This window comes from Urocitellus parryii, chromosome 15, assembly GCF_045843805.1.
Source record: "Urocitellus parryii isolate mUroPar1 chromosome 15, mUroPar1.hap1, whole genome shotgun sequence".
In the NCBI taxonomy this organism is placed as follows: Eukaryota; Metazoa; Chordata; class Mammalia; order Rodentia; family Sciuridae; genus Urocitellus; species Urocitellus parryii.
In genome coordinates this window covers 57029278-57047097 of record NC_135545.1, presented here as the reverse complement: position 1 = coordinate 57047097, position 17820 = coordinate 57029278, and the positions used below count along the sequence as shown (strand labels likewise).

The 17820-nt window shown below is 63.8% G+C and overlaps 1 protein-coding gene across 1 annotated transcript in view; it reads right to left on the bottom strand.

Annotated features, from left to right (window-relative positions):
- Positions 1-14650, bottom strand: part of Jph3 (junctophilin 3) — a 43419-nt gene extending 28769 nt beyond the window's left edge. Inside the window, exon 1 of the mRNA XM_026401916.2 lies at positions 14269-14650. Coding sequence (XP_026257701.1) covers positions 14269-14650 — 382 coding nt within the window. The remainder of the gene's footprint in view (positions 1-14268) is intronic.
- Positions 14651-17820: the final 3170 nt, after the last annotated feature.

Here is a 17820-nt window from a genome sequence, read left to right as displayed (position 1 = left end):
CGATGTGCCACACGGCGGCTGACCTAGTGCCCCGAGGCTGCACGCCCACACGGGCTGGAGACCTGGGGCAGCGAGCAGCACTGCCAGCCCGCGGAGGCCAGGAGTCCAAGGCCACCTGGGAGAAGAGGTCGAGATGGCGAACTCCATGCTGCCCCGTGCACAGTAAGAAGGCCCGGCAGGCCTGGCTCTGTGACTGCAGGCCAGTGTCCTTATCTACACAACAGGAGCCAGCGCTCTGCACCCACAGGTCACTGGAGCACGGCCTGCCCACACGCAGCCCGGCCGTGCTGGCCCTCAGTCATCCTCACAGCAGGGTCCCACACCTGAGCAGGGCACGGCACCTGTGGTGGCCACACTCCCTGCCACTCCCTGCTGCCTGCCACCAGAGCCACCTCCTCCATACAAACCCCCGCCCAGAGAGTAAAACCTCGAGGTTTGGGGAGACGGAGCCTGACACTGAGGCCCAGGACCCTCCCGACCTTCAGCACACCCCACATCAGAATGTGGCCGACCTCTCCGGCTTGTCTGTCCCTGAGCCTTGTCTGCAGACTCCTCTCACCCAAGCTGCCCACCCCTGTCCAACCCGCCCGGCCAGAGCAGCTCCTGCCCCTGCTACACAACACGGGCCAACAGTGCCCCTCACCCAGAGCCCACCGTCCAGGGGCTGGCCGCCGTACAGGCTGCAGATGGGCTGGGGACAGCAGCGGGCCCCTGGGTGTTCCAAGCGCATCCTCCCACTCAACCCGGCCCTGATCTCCCTGGGGGCAGGGCCACGCTGCGGGTCCCTCACTCTCCAATGAGAGGTGGCCCAGACCCGGGCGAGGACAGGTATGCACAAAGCCTCAACCTGGCCAGAGCCTCGGACAAAGGCCACGAGAGCCCTTTGCACCAAGAGGCAGTGGCACCTCCCCTGCACCCCAGCTTCTGCCAAGTGGCTGGGGATGGGGGTCAGAGGTCAGCTTGCCCACACACAGGGCCCAGGATGGGCATCCTCGTGAGTGGGACTCATCTGGGGCTGGGTACCTGCAGGAGAAGAGGGGTGTGGGGCCGGGGAGGGCGAGGGTGGCCCAGCACGGTGGGACTTGTCCCAGCTGGGGGCGGGGCTGGACGTGGGCCCACCCATGCTGGTCATCTGTATCCCAAGGCTGGGTCAGGCGGGGAGTTCTGGACTCCGGACAGTGCTAATGGGGACAGAGACCTGCCAAGGGAGGACGCTGGCAGTAGGAACGGCCTTGCCCAGGGACGGGAGGGGTCCCCTGAAGGAACCAAGGCAGGCCAGTGGCAAAGGCCACGCCCAGAGCCTCTGGTGCCAAGGTCATCAGACATCTGGAGGAAGCCTCCACGGGCAGAGGCCACAGGCACAGCTGGACGGGAAGGGGGTACCATCAGGAAAAGCCCTGGGGGGAAGACATCAAGGGACCAGGACCGAAACCCTCGAGAGAAAGAGGCTGCACCCCCAAACGAGAAGATGCAGAGAGCAGGTCAGAGAGAGAAGCCCCCCAGGACCCACTAGAGGGTGGCTGGAGCTCAGCCCTGGTGAGCAAGCTGGAGGACGAGTTCTAGATCTTTCAGAAACCAAAACGAAAGGAAGAGGTGGAAGATGCCAAGGAAGTTCGAGAACCATCCAGGAGGCCCGCGTAGGGGTCTCAGAGAGCAAAGGCGCAAAGGACCAGAGACACCAATAGGACTCAGGGGTCCACGGACACGGGCACGAGCAGGGGAGAGAGCCCCAGAAAGACACGCAGCACGAGGCTGTGGGCCGCCCCACGCAGACGCCACAGACGCCCCGAGGCCAGGAAAGCAGGCGGCAGGTGCTGGACTGAGCAGCGAGTGGCAGAGGACAGCCGACCCACGCGGGCTCCGAGCAGAAGTGACTTCCAGTCCCAGTGCTACGCCAATCCATCAACCAAGTCACCAAGTCACCCCAATGCACCTTCCAGAGTCCATTCTCAGAAGCCACTGCAGGTGGACTCCACCAACAGGAGGCGGAAAGCGAGAGAAAGGGGAGACGTGAGACCAGCACAGCCCCGGCCAGGGGCTGCCGGAAGAGCCACGGGGAGGGGCGGCCAACCACCACAAAGGCGCATCCGTGCGGGGGTTCCAGGCGGGGATCTGGAGGGTGGTCTCTGGGAGCTGCACTGAGAGGAAGAATGGGAAGACGCAGCTGTTGGTGACATTGCATGACGGGACAGCGCAGGCGAGGCCGGCCCGGGTGCTGGCCGTGATGGCGCAGTGTGACCGCCAACACAGCGGATCTCATCTCTGATTTTGTGATCTAACAACACTGAGAAGGCCAAGGAAGGGGGTTCTCAGCAGCTGAGTGTCCCCCTGCCTCAGCAGAGGTCACAGGGGACAAGCCGCCCGCTCCACGCAGGCGGCAGAGGCACCCACCTCAGACGGGCTGAGACTCTGGTCCTGGGAAGGGGAGCTGCAGGAGTCCCAGGCCGCCTGCCTCCGAGCACCACCCTGTTTTCAGCTCGTCTTTCACCCTAAACTCTGGACACGTGGCTCTGCTAAGGGCTGAAGGTCTCAGTGGACAGGGACGAAGGACACTTTCGCCAGAGCATCCCCAGTGACACTGTTCTCCTCAGCTGCAGAAACCAAGTGTCGGGTCTGCACCTGGCCGGGGACTGGGACCTGAGCCTGGCTGGCAGTGTGAAGGCCTGCACACCTGGAGGCCGCTGGGCCTGGGGCCAGCACCCCGTGTCTAGAAGGCCAGGGGGAAAGCCAGAAAGAGCAGGCCAAGAGAGCAGGCCCCGGTCCCAGAGGAACCGCAGTGGGAGCCACCACCGCAGGCCAGAGGAGGCGGGGAGGGGCCAGGGGAGGGCGGCCACTCCAGGAGCCACAGCCTGCTGTCCAGAGACCACCACCGCAGGGCCAGCGGGCATCACAGGCAAGACCAGACCCCAGTGAGCAGCACACGGGACCCCCACGGTCACCCCATGCCACCTGGCATTGGGAACCAGAGACGTGAGGAGCCACACGGGTGAGGCCTGACCGAGGACCACAGCCTCAGAGGCCCCGGTGGCCATGAGGGTCGGCCGTCCCACGTGCCCCACGTGATCCCGGCAAAGCCTCCATCCTGCCCTCTGCTTCTTCCTCCTCAACCAATACTTTCTTAGAGCAGCTTCAGATCCAGGGAAGACGAGCAGGCGACAGGGTCCCCCCAGACAGGCTCTGCACCCTGCCTCACCCTCACCTGGCACAGTGAGGCTCCGGCCAGGGGCCCAGACACTGCCTGGGGACCTCCCAGGACACCGAGGCCCAAGCCGTAGGGAGGTTGAGGCTGTGGGGGGTGCGGGAGGAGGAAGGCCAGCCCTCGAGGGTCCAGCCAGCAGGGTCCTGGGCGGCCACTGAGGCCCCTTGTGCCGACTCAGCACCCCAGGGGAGGGGCCCTTGCTGGTCCTGGTGCCCCCCAGCCACAGCCAGCCCCGGTGGGGAGGTGGGCTGGACGGGGGGCCTCCCAAGGGTCCTGTCCTCCTGGGAGCTCGCGGCCACCTGCTGCCTGTTGGCATGAGCACCTCACGGAACCCCAAGACAAAGTCACTCCGAGGTCAGGACTGAGATGAAAGCAGGTCACTGTGCCACCCGCCAACACCAGCCACGCCCTCCTGGCTAAGAGGAGGGTACTGCTCCTTGACCAGTCACGGCCTGGCCCTGGGCTCCCTCTCCAGAGGCGACGGAGACACCCTCAGAGAACTGCCCCTTCCTGCAGCACGTCTGGGTGAACCCCACTGGCCCTGGCCCTGTCCACACCAGGGAGTGCTGGGTGGTTCCACAGAGGTGCCCACTCCGGAGGCTGTGGGCAGTGTCAGGGGAAGCCTGGGCAGGCGCTGACCATCCTGGGGCAGGAGGCACTGAAGGGCTGCAGAGGCCTGGGGCCCAGCAGGCTGGCCTCCAACTCCCACAAGACCAGCCACTGCAGCTATTCCTGAGACATGCCGACGGGGCCACCTGCGCCCCCTTCTGCAGGACCAGGGTGACCATCTCCCCCCAGCACCGAGTGGACGGGACTCCAGGCCTAACTGAGGCCTGGAGCTGCAGTCCCACCCAGTGTCCACTGTCCAGGCGGGAGAAGGCCCTGCTGAGTCAGTTCCAGGTCCCAGAGCCAGGGACCCAGCTTCCACAGAGGCCCTCACAGCCCAAGGGGTCCTCCAGGGTGGAGAGGCAGGCAGGGGGCCCCGTGCTGGAGGACAGCCAGGGTCCAGCCAAGCCCTGAGGCTCGAGGGGCCTGCGGTGGGCCACCTGGGTGCTCGGGCTGCAGGCCAGCGGCTGCTTCTCTCCCCTCAGCGTCCCCCCAGGACGGGCACCAGGACTTCCCAGGGTCACTACACAGCTTCAAAGTCGAGACGGGAGCCCTCAGTGCGGCCTCCCCCCAGGAGACAGGGCTCTGCCCCCTCCACACGGCCTCCTGGCCTCCTCCTGTCCCCCATCGTCCCCGTCTCCCGGCTCTGCCTCCATCCTGCCTCTCCCAGGACTCACACGTCCCTCCCTTTGCCTCTCAGCTGACAGGACACTGCTCCTGTGAGGGCCTCACGTCACTGCCACCAAGCCACCTCCAGCCCCGAAAGAACCCTGACCTCTGCTACGTTTCTGCTGCATTCTCCTGGGCGTACAGGTGATGTCCTCAGACCAGGTCCCGCAGCCGGGAGGCAGCCCCCGACCGGAGATGGCCAGTCCTCGCGCTGCCAGTCCTCGCGCTGGCCACAACATGGCTGGTTTGGTGCAGCCCGAGGGGGAAGGTCTAGGGTCTGCCCCCAGGCGCCTGGGTCCTGTCCCACCTCCATGGGGGTGCATGAAGGCCCTCCTGCCTCTTGAGCTGCCCTTCCCTCCTTCCACCCATGACTCGCCCCCTGCCAACTTCTCCTGCCGCCCTCAGCCCAGTGTCACTCCTCAGGTGGCTTTCTCCAGGCCCCAGACACCCCAGTCTCTGGCCCCTACTCTTCCCCATCAGCACTGAACGGGGACAGGCACAGCCCCAGCCAGTCCAACCCCAAGCGGCCCTGGGCCCTGTATTTACCACGGTCCCAGACCCAGTTTGACGCGGACACACAGCTGGCGCTCAATAAAACGCCCTTCTTCCCCGACACCACGGCTCTCTGAACGCCAGCTGCGACCTCCACAGAACTGAGCTGGGCAGCAGCGCACTGAGCCCGGCCTCCCTGTGAGTGGAGGGCAGGGAGCCCAGCTCTGTCCAGACACTCTCTGAGCACCTACTGTGTGCACAGCCCCCGCCAGACAAGAAGGGCCCCAGCACAGCTGAGCTCAGTGCCCTGTGGCACTCACACGGCTCTGCCGCCTGCAGAGAACCCCGCGACTCAACAGGAAGACTGAATGGACGCCGTCCCCGTGGGAGCTGCCCATTTGAGGACACTCTGGCAAGGAAGGTGGCCGGGCCGCCGTGCACTGCAGGCGGGGCAGGAAGGGCACAGCCGCTGAGCGAACACGGGTCCACGTCCCCAAGGGGCCTAGCAGGTCCAGGGCCCCGAGGAGCAGAGGCTGCCAGGTGTTACCCAGCCAGAAGGCGGAATCCACCCAGATGTCCAGGGAGACGGACATCCGTCAGCACAGAAGGGGTGGTTCCAGACCCCCAGGGCTGCGGCCGCAGGACTCCGTCCCGTGAAGGGTCAAACGGGAAATCTCAGACACCCACATCCCGAGGGGCAGAGAAGGGGAGCAGCTGTTGGCACAGGGGTGACTCTCAAGACCGACCCCGTCCTGCTGTGTGCCAGGCCAGGGACAGAAGGCCTCACACAGGCTGGGCAGGCGCTCCACCACTGAGCCACCCTCCCAGCCCTGAGCTGCACATTTCAAAGGGACCTGTTTTATATGTGAATTACATTTTACTAAAGATGTCATCAAAAAATGTCACCAAGATACCACGGGTCAGCTGTGAGGGTGTGGGCCTCACAGGCCACAACCAGCCCAGCCTCAGTGGCCTCCCTCAGCACCAGGCCCTCCACTGAAACCCTCCTGGGTCTCCCTGCAGGAAGACCCCTGCCGCCTCCGCCTTGGGCACCCAGTTCTCATTTCCGGAAGCAGACTTGGGGGGAGACTGCGCTTCTCTGGGGCTGGGGGTCCCCAGGACGGTGGCAGCACAGCATCCGAGTGGCCCTCTGTGGATCCTACGGCAGCCCAGGTCAGGGGCTGGAAGTGCAGGGATCTGACCTGCGACCATGTGCTGTTGGTCCCAGGCTCCCCTCGCCCCGCTGCCACTCCCTCCCTGAGCCTCCATTTCCCACCTGTGACACGGGGGTCTGCGTCCTCCCTGGGAGAGGGTCACCTGAGAAGGGGCGGCCCTGGCGGGAGAGGGCGGCAACCAAGTCCACATTCACACGCAGGCCGCTGCGCTGGGCGGTGCAGGCGGGAGAAGGCTGGCGGGCAGTGGGGTGCCCGGGTGCAGGCCGTGCGGGAGGGGCCAGGAGAGGTGCCTCACCCCAGGAATCTGGCTTCCCACCTGGCCTTCCGCTTGCTGTGCACACCGAGACGGACCTGGGCAGGGTCAGGCACTCGCGGAAAACGCAGGGTGCCACTGGGGGTCGTGGAGGGGCCTCAAGGAGTCGAACCCCCAGAAATGCACAGAACATGCAGGGACGTGCTCTCTCCTGGAAGAGAGGGAACAGCTCTGCTGAGACTCCTTGAGCTCAGAGGACCCAGGTTCATACGCTGCCAGGCAGCAGCCCACCAGAGACCTCAAATTTCTCTTCTCTTTTTGGTCCCAGAGATTGAACCCAGAGGCATTAACCACTGAGCCACATCCCAGCCCTTTTGATTTTTCATTTTGGGACAGGGTCTTACTAAGTTGCTTAGGGCCTCACTAAGTTGCTGAGGCTGGCTTTGAACTTGAATCCTCCTGTCTCAGCCTCCTTGAGCTGCTGGGGTTATAGGCAAGTGTCACCGTGCCTGGCTCAAATTCCTTTTCTTTTCCTTCTTTCTCTCTCTCTTTTTTTTTTTTTTTTTTGATATATATTTTTGGTTTTGGTTTGGTGTACCAGGGATCGAAACCAGGGGAGCTTAACCACTGAGCCACCCCGCCCCAGTTCTTTCTATTTTTTATTTTGAGAAAGAGTCTCACTAAGTTGCTGAGGGACGTGCTAAGGTGCCAAGGCTGGCCTCTCACCTGTGATCCTCCTGCCTCAGCCTCTGGAGCCACTGGAATTACAGGTGTGTGCCACTATGCCTGGCCTTTTAGATTTTATTTTGGTACTGGGGATGGAAAGGAGGCTCTGCACATGCTAAGCGAGTGCTCTACCTCTGAGCCACACTCCGACTCTTATAATCTATTTATTTTCAGATGGGCCCTTGATAAGTTGCCCAGGCTGGCCCTGAACTGCCGTCCTCTGCCTCGGCCTCCCCAGTCTGGGATCACGGGCATGGCCACGACGCTCTGCAGACACTCTGTGTGCGTGTATGGTGCCGGGGACCCGGCGCTGACCTCTGCTCAGCCAGGCGAGCCTCCACCACTGAGCTCCACCTCGGTCCTCCTGGCTCCAGGATTTCCTGAGTGCACCCCAGTGACACACACCTGGGGTTCACGTCGACGTCATCGGACATCTTTTGTGAAGGAAGCACTGTGTCCACCGCATGAGTCACTTTTAAAACTCCACCGAAAGCAACGACTCTTGGCCCCATCACCTTTATCAAATCCTGGGACTGGGACACCACCTCTCTGCGTCTGGCTTCAGAGGTCCTGGACGGACCCCAGGGCTGAGGGCTCCAATGTGCAGAAGCCACGCCCAGAAACAGAGGTCCTCCCTCTGCACTGGACCTCAGCCTCACCAGGAGAGTCAGAAAAGAACCCGGCTCCTGGCTGCACCTGGACCACCTCAGTCAGTACCTGTAGGGGGGCCCAGGGTGAGCACCACCTCTGTGTGGCCAAGACCAACACTAGCATGCTGTCACAGACCTGTCCCCAACCACTGGGCAGCTCGGGGGCACGCAGTGGCGCCTGCCCTGGAGCCCGGGACTCTGCACCCTTGACGGCCCCCCAGGGGCCATAGGTGGTGACTCCCACACGCAGCTGGCGTTGGGAGGCGCTGGCCAAGAGCCAGGGTGCTGAAGGTGGGGTACCCAGGCCAGCAGCAGCAGCACCTGAAACATGCAAAAATACAAATTTGGGGGTGACATCCCAGGCCCAGAAAGTCAGAGGCAGGTCCGCAATCGGTGTCCTGACGCTCACTCACCTCCCGGCAGCTGATACACACTGAAGTGTGACAAGCACTGGCCTAGGTAATGACCATGGTGGGCGCTCCACCTGCCCAAGCCCTGCCCGGCACCGCGGCGGAGGCCAGGAGAGTCTGTTGCCAGGGAGCCTCCCAGTGAACACCCGCGGCGTTCCTGGGCAGGTTTTAGTGCTCCATCACAGACGCCAGAAAACAGGCAGAGAGCAAAGGCCTCCAAGAGGTCAGCGGCCCAGGCCTGGGGATGACCGTCGCCATGCCCATCCTTGCAGACTGGACTTGGGCTTCCCCTGCCCTGGGCACGGCTGCTGCTCCTGCAGGACAGGCAGAGCTCTCCCCTGTGGAGCGTCCTACAGATCCTCAAAGTCCAGCAAGGAGACCCCTCGACACTTAGAAAGTCACAACTCCTGGTTCTGGTATCTGTCTCTTCTTTCCCCATCAACGGTCGCAGCCAGCCAGGGACCACGCGCCACCGAGCTCAGCCAGAAGGACTCTGAGTCCCAGGAGGACTCTCAGCTGGGCCCAGGTTCCCCAGCTGTGTCACCTGAACCCAGGAGGACTCTGGAGCCCTTCTCGGATGCCTGGACACACCACATGGAGGACAGGGGAGAGGACATGGTGGGCGGCAGGCCACCTGTGCACCTGCACAGAAGGCCACTCACTCAGCAGCATCAGAAGCCCCCCTCCCTCCACCACTGCCCACACCAGGAGCGCATGGCCGCAGCCCTCGCTGCTGGGCCGGCGCTGTGCAGAACACGGGGCCTCTCACGGGCAACCACAGAGCCCACGACAAGACAGGGACTTCACAAGAGTGCCAAAGTGAGGCCGTGACATCAATCTCACAGTGACCTGGATGTGTGCAGTGACGGTGGTGAGAGAAGTGGCCAGATACGGCCATGTCCACTTGCACGTCCACTCGCTCCACAAATCCCGTGAGTGACCGCTCTGTGCTAGCTCCACGTCAGTAGTTGGTCTCACAGCAGGGACCAGCCACACACACGCCCCCTGCATGCCATGTTCACTCCAGGCCACGGCTGTCCAACGGGCCCTTCTGGAATGATGGAAGGGGTCAGTGTCTGTGATGCCCAGTGGCAGCACTCATCACAGAGGCTCCCGGGCACCTGAAATGTGGCCCATGAGCCGACTCCTTAAACTTCACCTTAATTAATTTGAATTTAAACTCACAGCCCCATGTGGCTGGGGGCGCTGCTGAGTGGGCCTCTGAGACTGGTGGGCACTGGTGCTGTGGGGGAGCCATGCCCTCTCCCTGGTGGCCTCCCCGGCCGGCCGGGCACCTGCTTCACTGCAGGGTCCTGCACACACCTGCGGAGGCCGCCCAGGGCCCTGGAGGGCCTCCAGCCCCCAAGCTGGCGGCCGGGACACTCCCTCAGTCCACCAGGAGGTGGCGGTACCTGGCAGGCGCTCCGCCCCCTCAGAACAGACTGACAGTCGGGGACACAGGCAAACTCCTTGGAACGGAACCCACCCGCGGACAGAGCAGGGCCGGGCACACTTCTGAGCCCCGCCCGAGGGAAGTCCTGGCCAGGTGGTCCTCAGCGAGGAGTGCCCAGGGTCCAGGGGTCCCCAATGAGGACGTCTGCGGGCTCCAGGAGGTCACCTGCAGAGAACCGCACGGCGCTCTCCAAGGTCCTGAAGATCCCGCCGCCGCTGCACCAGAGCCCCGAGGCGGTGGCCTCTCCCGCCAGGACCCTGCGCCCTGGGCAAAGCGACCCATGAGGGTCTACCTTGGACACTCCGCAGGCGTCCCTCCTAGCACTCACAGACCTGGACGTACTTGTCATTTAAAGGCACAAAAGTTCCACAAAAATCACGAGCTCGAGGCGGATGGCTGTTTAGACTCGGGAACTGAAGAAGGCCAGGCCCCAGCCTCCCAGGTCCCCTCTCCCCAGGCCCCGAGAGCACGCGGCTGGGGCCCGCTCCTGCCTCCTGCCACCCTGAAGGCTGGCATCAGCCGGGACTCCCGCCAGCACCCTGCCCCCCACTGCCTCAGGGGCCCACAGAGGAGCTGGTAGAGGGGCGCTGCTCACCAAACCCCCTTCCCAGCTGTGAGGGGAGGCCACCTGCTCACCTCCCCCCCTCGCCACGGAGCCCCTCCACACCCCACCCGTGGCTGAAAGAGCATCACTGAGAATGGCCTGCAGGAGGGCTCTCGTGCTCTGCTCTGGGAGGAGCATCTACTGGTGCAGTGTCTGTGTCCAGGGCACGCTTTCTCCTGACCTGGGTGTCTGGGCTTCAACAAGCACCAATACTACACCAGTGGGCAGTTCATGTTGGGTGGAGGAGAGGACGGGGCTCTGTCCACAGGCACTAGCCGCGCGCTGCATTTCCCACGGAAGCGAGGCGTGCCCCCCGGGAGCCGGCGGAACTCCCCGGGCAGGCTGCAGGGAGCAGAGCACGGGGTGAGGGTGCAGCCACGGGGAGGGGGCACATGGCCGCTGGGGGCGGGGTGGGGACTGTGGCAGGTGTGTTGTGCGCGTGTGTGCGCAGGCGCCTGGGTGGCTCGTCGGGCTGTGGGTGGGTGTGATTTGTGTGGGTGAGGAGTCTGGGCCAGGGAGCGGCCCTGCGCAGGAGGGCGAGAGGCCGGGTGTGAGTGACTCATACCTCTCAGGATGTGGGCGGGATTATCAGAGGGGGTGACTTTTAGTCCCAGGGTTCTGCGTCCACAGCGCCCAGGAGGCACATCTACCTGCACAGAAAGCACAGCATCTAGCGAGCGGGGAGGCACGGGGGGACTCAGGGCCCCAGGGACAGGTGGGGTAGCCGGCCTGCACTTGGGCACTGCACCCAGAGGGAAGGAGAGATGGGAAAGAACAGGAATTCCACACGAGCGAGTGGACAGAGGGGGCCTGAGCCACCCTGAGCGTGGACCCGGCCCTCCCTCCCCCACACTCCTCACTGTGAGCGCTGGCTCCCCAGCCAGGATGGGACCTGCGGGGTCACCTCTGCAGGTGTGGAGCCGGGAGCCCGATACGGCCCAGGCACTGCAGCCCGCTCATGTGTGCACGGGCACCCCATCATGCCTGGCCAGTGGCTCTAATGGCCATCACAGTGGCACCAAGGACGGCCCACAACAGGCGTCTGCTGCATTCCTGTAGGTCCACCTGCACACAAAGGGCCACTCCTGGCCACTCACAGCTCTGTCACCAGCCCTCTGCAAACTGAGGAAACCAGCTCAGAGAGGTTAAGTGACTTGCCCAAGGCCACAGCACGGAGCTCCAGCAGGGTCAGGCTCCAAGGCCAGATGGCAGATTCTGCGGGAGCGTCTGCCCTGCCGCCCAGGCTCAGGCACACCACGCAGGCAGGCGGTGGGAGCTGCTCGGCTCACTTAAGAGCAGCGCCTGCCTGAGCCGGGGGAGGGTGAGCCGGAGGAGGAGCTGGCACAAGTGTCCCCAGCTGAAGCGCAGTCCACACCAGCCCCAGCTCAACGTGCTGCATTCTCCGTGAGGCCGCGTTTCCCCAAGTCAGCACTGGAGCTGGGCTAAAGTTCGGGAGCTCTGCAGTTGCTGTCCCCAAATTCCCACCTCCTGGACAAAAGCCGAGTGGACTGGCGGTGGGACCTTCCCTCCTGAAGGCTCCGTCTGCCCCTGACACAGGAGGGAGAAGGCGGCAGGTGACCACACCCCACTGTGGACACAAACAGACTGCCCAGGCATGCAAGTCCTGAGTGGTCACTCCATTCCCGTGAGAGGCTGGGACTACATTCAGAGAACTAGCCCCAGATGCCTGAGCCTGGTCATCCCTGGGCAGAGGGTCAACTCAATGTTCCCTCATGCTAGGTGGCCAGCCAAGAGGGAGGACCATCCCTGAAGCTGGCACCTGTGCTCCCGCCTCAGAGCGCCTACAGGAGGCCCGAGGACCACAGTCCCTTGAGGCAAGGTGGATATGCCCGGCAGCTGGCAGGAAGGTGGGGTGGGAACGAGGGGGCGTGGCCCCGGACAAAGGGAGCCTTTGCTGCCCCAGACTGGAACCCAGGACTCCAGCAGTGTGGACAGCTAGGCTCACTGGCCTGGCCTGTACAGCGGGCAGGACAAAGCAGGACACACAGGAAGCACTCTGGGGACTGGCTGGGCGCAGGGCTGGAGAGCCCAAGGAGGTGGCCCCGAGAACCTGCCCACATCAACCTCGAAGGCACGAGCTCACAGCCAGCCCACAGATGCTCCCTCCCCGCAGATTCGCCAGGGAGTCTCCACTCTTCTCCCAAACAGAAGCTCCCTGAGGGCAGGGATGCCAGCCGCTGGCTTACTGCTGTGTTCCCACAGCCCGGAGCACCTGGTCACAGCAAGTGCCCAAGAGGTATTTGTTCAATGAGGGAAAGAATTCCTCAGGCCACCGGAGCTGCTCCAGGCCTGGGGACATGACTTCACCCCAGGAAATTCCTACCAGCGTCACAGGCCAGGAGAGGCCAAGGCCTCCTCCCACCTGCCCAGTGCACCTGGCCTGCCCCAGGACACGGAGCACACTCTGGAGCAGTCACCCTCACTGGGAGCCCCTCTGGAGGACAGTTTTGCAGAGCAGTCCAGCCGGAGCCCTGGGGGCGACAACTGCCCCGGGCTCCCCCAGAGCCCAGCTGGGAGCGCCAGCCTGCCTGCCTGCCTGCCTGCCTGCCTCTGCCACCCACCACTGCTGCCAGGCCTGCGTGTGCAAGCGCGCGCACGCACACACACACAGGCCCACGCCTGGCTCCGAAGCCTGGCTCCGAAGCAGGGCTGCCCGCTCCCTCCTGGCCCTCAGGCCCAGGGGCCGCGGGGCTCCATGAAAACAGGAGCAGGGGCCTCCTGGGACGGGCTGGGCCTGGAGCCGGCAGGCGGGCGGGCGCATTATATAATTAACTGCCCAGACTCCGCCTCCTCTTTGGGTAATAACGAGCCCTGCCTTTCAGTTGCATAAGCCAAAATAATAATTACTCTCCAGCCCTCCATCACTCCTGGATGAGGAGGAGCAGAGCTCTGGGCTTCCTGCAGGAGGCTCGGGCACAGGCAGGCAGGGCGAGCACAAGACGCTCACGCTCATGATTTTATCCCCAGCAGAAGCACAAGTCATTGCTGCGTCTCACTCCCTTCCCAGGCATCCAGGCCTGCAAAACAGCAGAGCCGCCCTGAGGGAGGCGGGAGCCACCTCGGGGCCAGAGCTCCCGGTGGGGGAGGGGCCGTGGGCCCGCCTGGGTTTGGGTCTGGCTTCTGAGACCAGTCGCTATGGCTCCCTGCTTCTCAGAGGCATGGAGTTGTGGGTACTGGAGAGTCCAGGCAAGAGGGCAGCTGCCAAGCCAGCCAAGGCTTCCTGCACAGAAACCATCTTACAGGCAGTTCACTGGCTTCCGGCACCTGGCTCTGTCCGGGATGTGGTGGCATCTTAGAATGAAGACCCAGGGCCATCCCCCAACTAACGGTAAAAATGGTTCAGCCACTGAAAGGAGAGATTCCTGGGCTCTCGCTAAGCAGATGGCCTCCCTCCTCCCTCCAGCATCCTGCTTCGACAGCGCTAGCCCGCGTCCAACCACCTAGAAGTTTACTGCCTGGCTGTTTTGGTTGGGGTTGGCATCCCCCCCTCTCGCGCTCCCGGTCTCCCTCTCGGTTGGCTAGGGTTGATTCAGGACTGAGGGAGGCCCTGGGCACCGCAGGAAAACAAGCAGAGAAGCTGGAACCTGGCTCCAGCCACACCAGGGGGGCGACCGTGTTGGAGGAAAATGGGCCCTCTCCACCACCCCCTCCGCCCCTAGTGGGTCCCAGAGGTGGCCACCGGCCCAGCCTGGCCTTGCCAGCAGGTCTCTGGCCTGCTCTTGGGTGATGCGCTCATCCACTGCTCAGGCAGCAGCCCTCAGCCTGGCTCTGCTGCTGGAGAGCCCCCGACACCCTGGAGTTGGCACCCTGGCGCTGCCCCCCACCAGGCCTGGGGCAACCTGTAGCCAGGGCCACTGAGGCCTCCAGAGAACCCAAGAAATGCCCTGAGCGCCCACAGTCCAAGGGGAGGGAGAGACTCAACTTCCCCGGAGATAAACAGAGGGGGGATTGGGGAGGGTCCCTCCTCCGAACCGACCCACCCGGCCCCATCCCGACCCGCGGGCACCTACCTCCATCCGAGTAGGTCTCCGTGCCATAGCCGTCCTGCAGCCCGTTGCTCCAGGTCCCTTCGTATTTGGCCCCGTTGCCCGTGCACTCCCGCACCCCGTAGCGCCCCTTAAATCCGTGCGTCCACTCGCCCTTGTACACCCACTTCCCCTTGCTCTCCAGGCCGATGCCGTGGCGCTTGCCCTGCGCCCAAGTGCCCTGGTACGTGTTGCCGCTGGGCCAGGTGTAGACGCCCAGCACCTCGAAGCCGTGGCTCCACGAGCCGGTGTATTCGCCTTGGCCCTTGGGGCCGGTGCAGACGCCATGGCCGTGCGCCTTGCCGTCCTCCCAGCCTCCGCAGTAGGACCCTCCATCGTCAAAATTAAACCTACCCCCACTGGACATGCATGTAACGCGGCTCGCGAATCCCGCAGGCGGTGAAAAAAACAAGGCGAGCGACGAGCCGGAGTCTTGGTTGGCTGCTGGCTTTTTGTTTTGATTCGCTTTTCGGGGAGCAATGGAGAAGGCAGCGCGGCGCGGCCGGCGCGGCGACTCGAGTCAACGGGGGCGAGTGCTCATTTTCCGCGGCGCCGCGGAGCCTGACCAGCGTCTCGCGCTCCCGCTGGAGACAGGACCGGAGGGGCGGGGGAGGGGAGGGGAGCGGGCGCGGGGGGGCCGCGGGCGGCGGCGGCCCGGCTCCACCTCGGCGCGAGCCCCTCGCCGCGCCCGCCCGCGCTCAGCCCCGGGCCGCAGCCCCCCGCCCGCCCCTGCCGCGCTGCGGGCGCCCGAGGGCGGCGGCGGGGCCCGCGGGCGGCGGCGCGGGCGGCTGCACCATCGCGGGCCGCGGGCCGCCGGGCGGCGGCGGCAGCAGCAATGCGGCGGGTCCGGGGCGGCGGCGGCGGCGTGCGCGCCCGCCCGGCCCCGCCCCGCGCCCCCTCCCGCGGCCCGCGGCCGCCGCCCGAGCGGGGGTCCCGCGCGGCGCCCCGGCCCCCGGCCCCGGCCTGCGTGCGGAGGGCGGCGACCGCGTGACGGGAAGGCGCCCTGGGCCACCGCCCGAGCCGGCGCAGCGGGCCCTGCCACCACCAGGCGCCCGAGCCCGGCCCGCGTGGGTGCCCCGATCCGCCACTCGGACCCGCAAGGCTCGCGGCGAACCACAGGTGGCTTTTGCCTGTGGCCAACAATCCTGCCCTTTTCCTTCCAGCCGCTGCGGTCCCGTGTCGGCGAGGGGCGCGCGATGACCTCCAGAAAACTGCACTTGGTGGGCTCCTTCCCCCCACGAGTTAGGGAAAGTCGGGCCACACGCACAGTTTTGGAGCAGAATCACCCAAATCCCGTGTGCCCTTGCCACAGGTACCCCCCACCCCAGGGCCGAGCGCTTAGGGAGGCTCCCTGGGTCTCCACTCTGGCTCTCTCCACTGGCTCTCCACTGGCTCCCCCCACCGAGAGATGGTGCCTGATTCTTGGATCTGAGCTTCCTGGGGCGGATTTAAAGCGCATTTCCTGGACCATGAATTCGCAGGCAGGAGCCCAGGTCACCAGCTCTGCTAGTAAGGGCAAGGCAGATGGCAGCCGTGGGTGCAGTGGGCTGCAGAAGCAGAGGCGCTAAGGTTGGGCAGCCTCAGGTGAGCCAGGCCAACCAGGGCTCCCTGAGCAGGCAGTGGACCCTGAGACCCAGAGCAGGAGAGGAGGCTGTTCCTGCACCCAGCTTCTCAATGGGGGGCATCACCTTTGGTTAAGAAGCTTTGGAGAAAACCAGCCCCTAGACGTCCACCTCGGCCTCTAGTCCTGGCACAGAGCCCCTCCCTAAAGACCACCAGGCAGGCGGGGGACAGGGCCTCCCTCCCTGGCTGGGGCTGTGTGAGGAGCACTCTCTTCTGCCATTTATGCACTTTCTAGCTAGCTCTTCTGGTTCTCAGGAGTTCCTCTAAGTGCTGGTAGGCAGACATGTTGGGTCCTGTGCCCTTGGGTCTTATTGGAAGTGACCAGACTGCTCCCCAGTCCACCCAGAACCTTTTACCTCTCACCCACAGTGTAACTGTCCAGTTCTGCACTTTAACTGGCTGGCGTTGGAGATGATCTCTTATTTTGTTTCAGCGTACTTTATCTAAATGGGTATGGAATAGTATTTCAGGGCTGTTTGGTACTAATTAAAAATTATATGTTGTGACTATGTGGGCAACAGGCTAAATACTTGTCCTAGCAAAATTTAGGTTTGAGTCCTGATCTCAGGGCCCTCCAGCTGTGTGGCTTTGGACAGTCACTTAACATCTCTGAGCTCAGTTTTCTTGTCTATAAAATGGTGATAACACGGATTCCCTCAGGGTTGCCGTGACAATTCAAGGAGCAGGCTATGGGCACCTAGGAAGCCTTGGGGAGCAGGGTGCTGTTGTTGCTAGGAGGTGGAGGATTCCTCCAGGGGTGCCCAGCCTCAGCCTGCTCCCCAGGCCCTATTGAGATAAAGGCTTCCATCTTTCTCAGTTCACTCTGCATTTCCTTCCTTCCATTTCATCTCCAACCTTTTTTGCTGATGCGACAGCCTTTCCTCACACAGCCGTGGACTGCAACTGAGATCCCGGTGAGAAGTGGCCATCAGTTCCAAGCAAGTACTGGCCAGCGCCTTCCACCCACGGGCGGTGTGCATGCTCCCCGCTTGCAGTCCCCATCCCGCCCCACCTCCAAAGACCCTCCCGCATCCCCTCTGGTCAGAGGAACCCCAGCATGGCGGGCTCCCTTCTCTGGAATGCAGATCTGAGAGGCACTTGTGCAATCAGGAAATCGTTCTCCGGAGAACAGGGCTGGCAGCATTGATCTCATTCTGGAGGAGACTCTCAGGGCTGTAAACACAGAACCACCCAGCAACCGGAAAACAGTCAGGGGCCAGAAAAACCTCGCCCCACGCAGGGCTCCGCAGGCTCCGAGCCTGGGCCCGGTGACGGCCGGGCAGCAGCACCTCACACAGGTGATGGGGACTACAGTCTCCTTTCCTAGGCCCAGAGGGACCCACCAGCAGTGGATGGCCATGCAGAGGACGGACAGACGCCAGCTGCCGGGGTCCCAACCGCGCCTCTCTGGCCTCAGCTTTCTGGCCGCAGCTGCAGTCACCCAAGGCCTTCCTGTCTGCACTGTCTACCGTGAGGAAGCGGACTCCAGGCAGGACCTCCTGCAGTGTCGTGTTGACCCTCATTCCACCACCAGGTGAATCTGGGCTGGCTGTGAGGAGGGCAGAGGTGGCACAGTGTGACTTCAAATGATGACTCATGAGCAGTGACAGCCTCTACCTCGCGCTCCTGGACACTTGAACTTAGAAGAGTCCGCGGTGAAAGGAAGCCCAAGCAGCCACGGACAGGCCCACAGGGAGAGAAGGCAGCTCCAGCCCACAGCTGGATGCACCAAGTGTGGGCACTGCCTGGGGCAGTCCCCCAGCCCCGGCCAGCACTCCAGCTAAGCCACGAAGCAGCCCCCACCACACCTGTCACAATTGAAGTTTCTGAACAAAATAAATGTTTGTTGATGCTGTAAGCCAGGGATCGAAAACTGCAGCCTGTTCAGCAGACCTGGCCCTACCTGTCTGTACC